Genomic DNA, 12,455 nt, shown 5'->3' on the forward strand with positions numbered 1-12,455 from the left:
CTTCTGCTGTGATCATTTCAAGCTTTGTGCAGATTGCACATGACTTCTTAACCCTCTCATGACTTTAGTTTATCCGGTGTCCTTCTCATCCTTTACCCCTAAATGGAGGAGCATAAAAGCATTTTTCAAATACATGAAGGGCTATCATAGTAAAAAGAATTGACTCATTCTATGTAACTCTAGTAGTAGAAGATTACACTCTTTTTAAATTATCTTTTGAATAGTCCTTTAAAACTGAGAGAGTTTTGTCAAAATGCAGCACATTTTATGGTGTCTTTTTGGCCCCAGATGGTATAAACCAAGGCAAATAAAAATTACTTCTTTAAACCTTCATCAACTTGCTATACGCATTCAAGTTTTGATCATCATTATGTTCTTTCATATGCTAAAACAGGGTGATACATTTGGACTAGCCTGTTCTTTTCTTAAAATACAAAAATTCCTTCCATTACCTTATTTACACGATTTTATTTTTTCTTTCATTGTTGTTGTTGCCATAGTCTTAATTATCCATTTAAAATTTAACTTGTTGCCTACTTAACTGACTTCTAGTAACAGCCCTCACTGGTAGCTTGGAAGTTGGTAATAATCACCTGTCATACACAAACAATTTAGCAGACCACCAAACAGCATTTTCTGTAGCCACTATACTATACTATAAAATAGCCATTATACTATTTTTATATCTTCTTAATGTGCCACAATAAGCACATTCTTTAACACAAGGAGAGTTGTGTAGTTTAAAAGCATCATGGCCAAGATTTTAGAAATAACTAAGAATCTTGGAAATCATGTTTTAAGCTGGCACTCTATAAAACATCATTACTGTTGATGTAAAAGTTTGTTAGTATTATGATTCAGTTTAGTTAAACATATATATTTTTTTCTTTTTAAACTTTATGTAGGAATATTGTAATCTATCTGGTCAGTCTCAGAATTTTAGGAAGTTCAGATTAACTGGTCTCCTTATGAAAATATAAAGCCACACCTTTATAAAATCATGGAGAAAACTTTGTTGTTGTTATTCAGTTGCTAAATTGTGTCTGACTGTTTGTGACCCCATGGACTGTAGAACATTCCAGAGTTTGCTCAAGTTCATGTTCATTGAGTTGGTGATGCGCCCTAACAGTCTTATCCTCTGCTGCCCTCTTCTCCTTTTGCCTTCAATCTTTCCCAGTATCATGGTCTTTTCCAATGTTACTTTAAACCAGAATTATTAAATTAGTCTTATTCATCCAAAGACTCACTTTTTCACTTTTATTACATGAACTTGGTCTCATATGAAAAAACTTCTAAGCTTCTAGCAGAATCTCCAAGAAGGATTTTTTTCTTAAATGTCTAGTACATTGAAACTCTCATTAGGTACTAGAAAAGAAAATTTATGAAAGTGATTACTATTCTCTATGAACCAATTAGATTATCACTCCTTTAATTTCAGAGGCTTTATAATCCAATTTATTAAGACCTTTCTAAGTTAGGAACATACTTTGTATTCACGTAGTGAGATCATGGCTTCTCTCAGTTACTACAGCACAGAGAACTTGTAGCTTCAGTTCTGCGCCCTCAGGAACAAGTTAAGTAATCCAAGAACCACAAAAACGCACTGGTCAAGATTTCCAAGGGCTTTTTCCTTTCTAGGGTTCATGAAATTTTCTTTTAATAAAATGGTTTGAGCTCCCAAATAGACAAAAACCTTTGACAAAGATCTGGAGCTTGGAGACAAATTTTTGAATCAGTAAGAGTATCTTAAAAATAAAATATTTTGTCAACTCATTTTTTGCGAGTGGGAACATATTATCAGTAAAACTAATTGTGGGTAATTTTTTCCCTTTTCCCAAAGAATACAAGTCAATGACCAGATTGTGGAAGTGGACGGCATCAGCTTGGTGGGTGTCACACAGAATTTTGCTGCAACAGTTCTAAGAAACACCAAGGGCAATGTCAGGTATGTGACTTGAGTTATATGCAGTTTGATTACTTGATATTTTGTTGAATTTTAGTTGATATAATTACCAGAAGAATTTTATCTAAATACTAAAAACTTGTCTTTAGTTTAAAATTTTTCCTTCTTTATTGTATTAGTTCATGTAAGTTAAGACTAAAAATTATATTAATAATATTCTAGAAAGACATGAAGATATGAAATATATAGTATCAGTATAGTTAATTGCTGAGCTGTGTTAGTGTTTTTCATTGCTAATATAGCAATAATTTCAAGGAAGATAGAATTTCTCAGTAAATATGAAGTTAGGCCCCAGATCCCTTCAATAAAATCAGTTATGCAGTAAATTGAAATGATTATACATATATCCAGTGATACATGTTACTTAAGACAAGTAGGCGGAATGATTTAGGTTGATAAATGCATTTTTAAATCTCTTTCTTGTTTTAAAGAATGGCAAGGCTACTCTTTGATAAACTATAACTTTTCCAACTTCATAGGACAGACTATACATTATTTGGAACCTTATATTTATATCCAGCCCTGATGTCCTAAAATTTATAGTCTGGAAAACAAAGTAGTTTTGTGCCAACTAAAGTCAAGGTTTTAATAAATTTTAATTTTGGTCACAGGGTACTTATTTTTTAATGTAGTATTGCTTATGCCTTGTACTTTTCCATAAATCCTATAAAGAAGCACGTAAGGAGACATTATTTACTGTGTATAATTATGAGTGTATTTTAGTGTTATCTTCGAAATGAAACTGCCAAATATTTTGAAAATATTGATGAGTTAATATTTCTAAAAAGAGAGTAATATTAGTTTTTTATTGCAGCATATTTTATGTTGCACAAGCATGGGTTTACATTTTATAATTTATATTTTTCAATTGGAAAACATCCTTTAATGATGTAGGGAATGTTAACCTAAATGACTTCTATTGGTGCTATGTCAATGATTCAAGAATACGCATCATCCTAAGAAAAGCATGTAAAATAATTAGAAAGAGTGCAGGGAAAATGTGGAGCTGCATGGGTGGGTCCCTCAGTAAATGTGATTGTCTCTGTAGAATCGCTGTGTGTTCTTCAGACAGCGCTTTTCTGTCAGTGTAGAACTTGGTTTTGAAGCTGCTCATTATGTTTTCACAGTGAATGTTAAAGTGAAATAAGTAAGAAATATGTTCAACTTACAGGAACATTTCTCAGTTGGAAAAAAGTTTGTAGTTACATAGATTCATAGCCACCCCTTTCTTTCCCTTCATAACTTTGTACTCACTTCAAGCCTTGTACAGATGGCAAATGGCTTCTTAATTGTCTCATGATTTCAGTCTTTCCCTTCTTTAATCTGTCTTCATCTTTACCTGTAATGGAAGAACATAAAAGCAGTTTTTAAGTAAAGGCCTATCATGGAAAAAGCAATTGGCTCATTCTACATAACTTGAGAGGTAGAACTAAGACTTGTGGGGAGAAATAATAATTCTTCCTTTGTTATGTCCCTCTTGTCTTAATTTTTTTTCTTCCAACAAGAAGCCATAACTTTATTAATAATAGAAACAATACAAATTTCCAGCCCAGCTTCAGTGACTCTTTTGAAACACCAAAAAAAGTCCTCTTTTCCGGTGGTTACATTGTTAATTCCATAACAGCATTTACGGTATCATTGCTATTGTTCTTCAGGGCTCCGACTGCCTTTGCTCTGGAAACGTTTGCTTGTGACATGACCAGTTCTATGTCCTTAACTTCCACACCGGTTTCATCAACCTCTCCTCTTGTACAGTTGGAGTCTGTATGTTTTCTTGAATGTTTGAGACAGCTTCACAATGGCAACCCACTCCAGTACTCTTGCCTGGAAAATCCCATGGGTGGAGGAGCCTGGTAGGCTGCAGTCCATGGGGTCGCTAAGAGTCAGACATGATTGAGCGACTTCACTTTCACTTTTCACTTTCATGCATTGGAGAAGGAAATGGCAACCCACTCCAGTGTTCTTGCCTGGAGAATCCCAGGGATGGGGGAGCCTGGTGGGCTGCCATCCATGGGGTCGCACAGAGTCGGACATGACTGAAGTGACTTAGCAACAGCAGCAGCAGCACATTGAACTTGGAATTTCTCAGCAGCTGCTAATTGTGCTTGGTGAGATAAATCCTCCATCTTGGCTTTCCCCCAAATTATGTAGGTATCTAGGCTCTTGTATACATCTGCTTTTGTGATGACAAAAAGGAGATTGTTAGATTTCCAGATATTGACTCTATTAACCCCTGTAACCTCTTGAAGACCCAGTTTGGACATTGACGTCTGTGCCTTCTTTTCCCTTCTGCTCTGTTTTGCTTTACTGACCGGTTCTTCACCGATTTCATCCGCTGCTGCCAGCTGGGCCTGTTGTTTGGTTGCCTGTGTAGAATCCTGTTCCTCAAGCTCTGGTACTGATTCATTACTATCAGTTTCTGTCCCAGACTCTGTCTCAGCCTAGGGCTGTGGTAACTCCTGTTCTTTAACAAGGATGGTTTCTGTGGCTCCACTGGGCATTTTGTTCGGGGCATGCGGGTGTTGATGTTTGGCAAAAACCAACACGACTCTGTAAAGCAATTATCGTTCAATTAAAAAATAAACTTATTAAAAAAATATGGGGACAAAAAGAGAACCCTTCTCCGCTTTAGAAAGCTTCAGTGGCCCTTCATTCTGTGCAGAATCTAAGGTCTTTTTAATAAAAAACCTTTCACCCCCAGGCTTATCACTTGTGCTGCTCTGTGTTTAGTTGCTCAGCCATGTCCGACTCTTTGTGACCCCATCGGCTATAGCCCGCCAGGCTCCTCTGTCCATTGGGATTTTCCAGGCAAGAATACTGGAGTGGATTGCCATACTCTTCTCCAGGGGATCTTCCCAACCCAGGGATCGAACCTAGGTCTTCCACACTGCAGGCAGATTCTTTACCAGCTGAGCCACCGGGGACGCCTGTCTCAATGCCTGCCTCTCCCTATATTCATGCTCTAGTATGGTATGACTAGAGTAGCCATCATCCTTCAGACATGGAGTATGGATTCTCTCTTCCATTCTTTCTGTTTAAAAGACTTATCTTGAAGACTGTATTTCAGCTCCTTTGCCCTCTAAGAAACCCTCCTTTCTCTCCCTGTTTCCTAGTGATCTCTTCTTCCTAGTAATATTCATCATTCATGCCACTTTTTTTACCTCAAGGTTACAGAACATGCTACATTAATTTTTTAAGGGCGTGTATTTAGGTTTCTCATTTAATTTGTAAAAATCTTAATATCAAAATGGAACCCTTAGCTTCCTTTATTCCCTCAAATTATTTAACCCTAGGTTTAGATTGATGTTTAACTCAGGGTCTTAATTAATTGAATGTAAGTAAAAAGACTTTTCTGATTTTAACTTATTAGAAATAACACCTGAATCCTCTGAATTTATTTTAGTTGGTAGTTCTTTATAAGATATTAATACAAAAGTGAAAAGTGAAAGTGAAGTCACTCAGTCATGTCTGACTCTTTGCGACCCCATGGACTGTATCCTACAAGGTTCCTCCATCCATGGAATTTTTCAGGCAAGAGTACTGGAGTGGGTTGCCATTTCCTTCTCCAGGAGATCTTCCTGACCCAGGGATGGAACCTGGGGCTCCTACATTGCAAACAGACGCTTTTACGGTCTGAACCACCAGGGAAACCAAAAATGGGATGCCAAAGTTAGACATATATTTTTAATGAACTTTTTTAAACTGAGGGTTTAAAGCATGTGTGGTTCTATATTTCTTATTTGTTGGGAGCTAGCTATCACATTTACTGTTTCCTAAAATTTACATTTGAAAAGGATATCTAAGAAATCACTAAATTAATTTGAATATTTCAAACTCCTAAGTACAGATCAGGAACGAAGGTATGAAACTCATGGCTGTGAGAGCCCGGAAGGAGAAAGACAAGAAACTAGTAGTGATAAGGAAGTTGAGGCCGAGATTTGGACATAATTATATTTTAAGCACTGAAGATTGATTTTTTAACTCATTTCCTGGAAATGCGTATGAAATTGGTGCCATCATTTGGATATAAATCAAAACGACACAGTGAAATTCTGTTGACTTCACCCACAGTTACAGAGAATACTTTTATCTGAGCTTAGTCTAATTACTTTATTAAACTTGGAGTTGCTGTACCTGAGTTTATGAACTAATAAGTCCTAATGAAAGCCTCATAGAAGTACCATTTTTGACATATTAGAGAAATTATAACACAAATATTTTTAATATGATAAGTTCCAAGGGCATATATATATATATATATACATATATATATATTTATCAGTCTTACATCATTTATACGAATTAAAGCATATTAGGCCACTGTGAAGAAGTGGTTCAGTTCAAACCAGGCCATATTCCAGGAGGATTAGAAGCTCAGAGATGGCTCAAAGTATTGGAAGAACATTAGTATTTCCTCAGTTTTATTGATAGCATTTAAAACTAAGTAATCCTAATAAAATCATGGTGAGTACTATACTAATCATGTTAATACAGTTCAGTTAATTGCTCAGTCATGTCAGACTCTGAGACCCCATGAACCACAGCATGCTAGGCTTCCCTGCTGCTGCTGCTGCTGCTGCTGCTGCTAAGTCACTTCAGTTGTGTCCAACCCTGTGCGACCCCATGGATGGCAGCCCACAGGGCTACCCTGTCCCTGGGATTCTTCAGGCAAGAATACTGGAGTGGGTTGCCATTTCCTTATCCAATGCATGAAAGTGAAAACAGAAAGTGAAGGCGCTCAGTCGTGTCCAACTCTTAATGACCCCATGGACTGCAGCCCACCCGGCTCCTCCGTCCATGGGATTTTCCAGGCAAGAGTACTGGAGTGGAGAGGTCTCCCTGTCCATCACCAACTACCGGAGTATACCCAAACTCATGTCCATTGAGTGGGTGATGCCATCCAACCATCTCATCCTCTGTAATCCCCTTCTCCTCCTGCCCTCAGTCTTTCCCAGCAATCAGGGTCTTTTCAAATGAGTCAGCTCTTCGCATCAGGTGACCAAAATATTGGACTCTCAGCTTCAACATCAGTCCTTCCAATGAACAGCCAGAACTGATCTCCTTTAGGATGGACTGGTTGGATCTCCTTGCAGTCCAAGGGACTCTCAAGAGTCTTCTCCAACACCACAGTTCAAAAGCATCAATTCTCAGCTTTCTTTATAGTGCAACTCTCACATCCATACATGACTACTGGAAAATCCATAGCCTTGACTAGATGGACCTTTGTTGGCAAAGTAATGTCTCTGCTTTTTAATATGTTGTCTAGGTTGGTCATAACTTTCCTTCCAAGGAGTATGCGTCTTTTAATTTCATGGCTGCAGTCACCATCTGTAGTGATTTTGGAGCCCCAAAAAATAAAGTCAGCCATGTTTCCACTGTTTCCCCATCTATTTCCCATGAAGTGATGAGACTGGATGCCATGATCTTAGTTTTCTGAATGTTGAGCTTTAAGTCAACTTTCTCACTCTTCTCTTTCATTTTCATCAAGAGGCTCTTTAGTTCTTCTTCACTTTCTGTCATAAGGGTGGTGTCATCTGCATATCTGAGGTTATTGGTATTTCTCCCAGCAATCTTGATTCCAGCTTGTGTTTCTTCCAGTCCAGCGTTTCTCATGATGTACTCTGCATATAAGTTAAATAAGCAGGGTGACAATATACAGCCGTGATGTACTCCTTTTCCTATTTGGAACCAGTCTATTCTTCCATGTCCAGTTCTAAGTGTTGCTTCCTGACGTGCATACAGATTTCTCAAGAGGCAGGTCAGGTGGTCTTGTATTCCCATCTCTTTCAGAATTTTCCACAGTTTATTGTGATCCACACAGTCAAAGGCTTTGGCATAATCAATAAAGCAGAAATAGATGTTTTTCTGGAACTCTTTTGCTTTTTTGATGACCCAGCAGATGTTGGCAATTTGATCTCTGGTTCCTCTGCCTTTTCTAAAACCAGCTTGAACATCTGGAAGTTCATGGTTCATGTATTGCTGAAGCCTGGCTTGGAGAATTTTGAGCATTACTTTACTAGCGTGTGAGATGAGTCCAATTGTGTGGTAGTTTGAGCATTCTTTGGCATTGCCGTGCTTTGGGATTGGAATGAAAACTGACCTTTTCTAGTCCTGTGGCCACTGCTGAGTTTTCCAAATTTGCTGGCATATTGAGTGCAGCACTTTCACAGCATCATCTTTCGGGATTTGAAATAGCTCAACTGGAACTTCATTGCCTCCACTAGCTTTGTTCGTAGTGATGCTTTCTAAGGCCCACTTGACTTCACGTTCCAGGATGTCTGACTCTAGGTGAGTGATCACACCATCATGATTATCTGGGTTGAAGATCTTTTTTGTATAGTTCTTCTGTGTATTTTTGCCACCTTTTCTTAATATCTTCTGCGTCTGTTAGGTCCATACCACTTCTGTCCTTTACTGAGCCCATCTTTGCCTGAAATGTTCCCTTGGTATCTCTAATTTTCTTGAAGAGATCTCTAGTCTTTCCCATTCTATTGTTTTCCTCTATCTCTTTGCAGTGATCACTGAGGAAGGCTTTCTTATCTCTCCTTGCTGTTCTTTGGAATTCTGTATTCAAATAGGTATATCTTTACTTTTCTTCTTTGCTTTTGGCTTCTCTTCTTTTCATAGCTATTTGTAAGGCCTCTTCAGACAGTCATTTTTCTTTTTTGCATTGGTTTTTCTTGGGGATGGTCTTGATCCCTGTCTGCTATACAATATCATGAACCTCTATCCATAGTTCATCAGGCACTCTGTCTATCAGATCTAGTCCCTTAAATCTGTTTCTCCCTTCCACTGTATAATCATAAAGGATTTGATTTAGGTCAAATCCAGGAGTTGGTTATGGACAGGGAGGCCTGGCGTGCTGTGGTTCATGGGGTCACAAAGAGTCAAACATGAGTGAGCGACTGAACTGACTGACCGACTGATACCTGAATGTTCTAGCGATTTTCCCCACTTTCTTCAATTTAAGTCTGATTTTGGCCATAAGGAGTTCATGATTTGAGCAACAGTCAGCTCCCAGTCTTGTTTCTGCTGACTGTATAGAACTTCTCCATCTTTGGCTGCAAATAATATAATCAGTCTGAACTCAATGTTGGCCATCTGGTGATGTCCATTTGTAGAGCCTTTTCTTGTGTTGTTGGAAGAGGGTGTTTTTCTATGTCCAGTGTGTTCTCTGACAAAACTCTATTTGCCTTTGCCCTGCTTCATTCTGTACTCCAAGGCCAAATTTCCCTGTTACTCCAGGTGTCTCTTGACTTCCTACTTTTCTATTTTAGTCCCCTGTAATGAAAAGGACATCTTTTTTGTGTGTTAGTTCTAAAAGGTCTTATAGGTCTTCATAGAACCCTTCAACTTCAGCTTCTTCAGCGTTCCGTAGACTTGGATTATGGTGATATTTAATGGTTTGCCTTGGAAACGAACAGAGATCATTCTGTCGTTTTTGAGATTGCATCCAAGTACTGCATTTTGGACTCTTTTATTAACTGTGAAGCCTACGCCATTTCTTCTAAGGGATTCCTGCCCACAGTAGTAGATATAATGGTCATCTGAGTGAAATTCACCCATTCCAGTCCATTTTAGTTCACTGCTTCCTAGAATGTCGACTTTCTCTCTTGCCATCTCCTGTTTGACCACTTCCAATTTGCCTTGATTCATGGACCTGACATTCCAGGTTTCTATGCAATATTGCTCTTTACAGCATCGGACCTTGCTTCTATCACCAGTCACATCCACAACTGGGTGTTGTTTTTGCTTTGGCTCCATCCCTTCGTTCTTTCTGGAGTTATTTCTCCACTGATGATGTTAATTTCTTTAAGTAATTGATTAGAGAATGGTCTTATAGGACTCAAATAGTTTATGTTCAGAAGTGACATAACACAACCACAGTAGGCTGAGAAAGATAAGCATTGAAGGAATGGGTATGGAGGAATCACACACAGTCTTCCTTTTCATCCGTCTGCTGGATTTCACAGGACTTTCTGATCTCCAGATTTTAAACTACTGTGGGTACGGGCATGGTACCAAGAAGCCCAAAGGTAATGTGTGGTATGTGCTCTTGTATGGTTAAGGTTTCAGTTACCCCTAATCTGCAGATAAAAGGAAAATTACAGTGAAAATCTCAGTAGACTTTTTTGGAGAAATTAATATTTTTTACAAAGAACAAAGTTGAAGGACTTCTACTGTCTGAAAACTACACTAGTCAGAGTAGTCTGGTTTAAGCATAAGGATAAAAATATAGATTAATGGAACAGCATAGACAATTTCAATGTAGACCTGCACAGACAGAACAATTGATTTTTGACAGATGTACCAAGGTAATTCAGTGGGGGAAATTGCAATCTTTTAAAAAAATAAATGGTGCTGGAACAATTGGATAACCATATGGAAAAAAATTACCTTCTTCCTATGGTGTGTACAAAAATTAACTCAAGATTGATCATAGGCCTTAGTGCAACAGTTGAAACCAAAAAGTTTCTAGAAAGCAGGCAAAAAGCTTTATGATCTTGGGTTAGTGAAAGATCTTTTAGCATGCAAAAGCAAGAAATATAAGGAAAAAAATGAGAAATGAAACTATCAAAGTTTAAAACATTTGTTTGAAAAATACCCTGCAGACTAACATTTCCAAAATAGTTATCTAATAAGAGAGTGTTAATTAGAAGATACGAAGAACTCTTGGTAATTCAATCAGAACATGTATGTGCATCCCTGATGGCTCAAAGAGTTAAGAATCCTGCTGCAATGCAGGGGCCCCGAGTTAGATCCCTGGGTCGGGAAGATCCTCTGGAGAAGGGAATGGCTACCCACTCCAGTATTCTTGCCTGGGAAGTCCCATGGACAGAGGAGCCTGGCCAGGTATAATCCATGGGGTCGCCAAAAGCTGGACACGACTGACTGACACTTTCAGTTTCAAGAACATATACAACCCTATTCAAAACCTACAGATCAATTAACAAGATAACTTCACCAAGGAAAGATAAAGCACCTGACATGCTGCTCAACTCTTAATCATTGGGAAAATGCAGATTAAATCCACAGTGAGATACAACTACATACTCACTAGAATGGCTGAAATTTAAAAGACCATACTACTGTGCACTGACGAGGATGTGGAGCAACTTTAACATCCATTCATTGTTGACAGGAATTCAGAATAACACAATCACTTTGCAGAACTGTTTAGCAAGTTCTTATAAAGTTAAACATACTCTTGTACCAGCCAGCAGTTCTACTCCCAGCTATTTACTCAAGAGCAATAAAAACAAATACCTACCCAAAGGCTCACACTCGCACCTTCATAGGAGCTTCATTCCAAAAGCTCCAAACTGGAAAGAACTGAAATATCCTTTAACTGATAAATGGATTTACAAATTGTATTATATTCCATACACTGAAGTATTTCTTAGCTGTAGAAAGGAATGAATATATATTTGTTTATATATTAAATGAATGTATATGCCAAAATATTTAACACCATGTATGACTCTGAAAACTATTTATATTGAGTAAAAAGCGAGACACAAAGCGATTCACTGCCTGAATCCATTTAAAATGCACTGAAGAAAAAGGGAACATTTGTGAGGTGACAAAATGTACTCTGTTGTGCTTGTTATACAACTGTATACATATGTATCAAAATGTATCATACAATTTAAGGTTGGTAAATTTTGTTGTAAATAAATTTGACCTCAGTAAAACTGATTTTTTTAATGTGTGATAATAGAGTTAACTTTAAAAGTGCTATGCTAACTAATTATATTGAAGTGATGGTGATTTATAAAGGAGGATCATGTTTATTTAAGAAAGGCAGTCAATTTCATTAGCAATATGTACATTTTATTGTGCTTTATACTTTTATTTTAAAAATATTTTGTTATTGGGTTCTTACTAGAAAAATATATATATCTATATAAAATTCTTTATGTCTGGACTTTTTTCCTTATTCAAACATGGACTTGCAACATAACTTTTAGGAAATCAAGCTTTTGGGTCGATAGCTTTAACTGGGACTTGACTGTCTTATTTACTACTATGTGCCTGGCATAGTTGGTGTACCTATTGTTGCATGACATATTACTCCCCAATTTATCGACTGGGAACAACAAACTAATTATCTCATAGTCTCTGCGATCCACTTCCCAGCATTCCTGTGAGAGCCTCTCTACAGAGATCCATCACAGCATGGAAACTAGATTCCCCAGAGGGAGTGATCCAGGGAGTAGCCAAGATGCAGTCTTCATTTTTCATTTTGCTGAAGTGGCGTCCCATCAGTTCCGTATTTCATGTGACGAAAGTAGCCCAGCAAGTGCTCCCCACACTCAAGGCGAGAGAACCCCACAGGACAAGAGTGTGAGAGTACAGAGAGCACTCGAATCCAGCTGAGAGGCTGCCTGTTATGTGTGGTCAGTGACTAGCTGGACAGAACTAGTTGTGCAGATGGATGGATAGGCAGACAGATGAATGTTATTCCGTAATATGTGTTGATGTTGCATAC

General features: G+C 37.9%; 1 protein-coding gene and 1 pseudogene across 25 annotated transcripts in view; one reads left to right on the forward strand and one right to left on the reverse strand.

The window, feature by feature from the left end:
- PPP1R9A (protein phosphatase 1 regulatory subunit 9A) overlaps window positions 1–12,455 on the forward strand; it is a 345,069-nt gene that overhangs the window by 207,432 nt on the left and 125,182 nt on the right. For all 25 annotated transcript variants that reach the window (XM_060414484.1, XM_060414485.1, XM_060414467.1 and 22 more), the window contains one exon: window positions 1,841–1,945. In XM_060414484.1, coding sequence (XP_060270467.1) covers window positions 1,841–1,945 — 105 coding nt within the window. The remainder of the gene's footprint in view (window positions 1–1,840; window positions 1,946–12,455) is intronic.
- Window positions 3,565–4,464, reverse strand: LOC121819383 (nascent polypeptide-associated complex subunit alpha-like; annotated as a pseudogene).

This window comes from Ovis aries, chromosome 4 (genome assembly GCF_016772045.2).
Source record: "Ovis aries strain OAR_USU_Benz2616 breed Rambouillet chromosome 4, ARS-UI_Ramb_v3.0, whole genome shotgun sequence".
Taxonomy (NCBI): domain Eukaryota; kingdom Metazoa; phylum Chordata; class Mammalia; order Artiodactyla; family Bovidae; genus Ovis; species Ovis aries.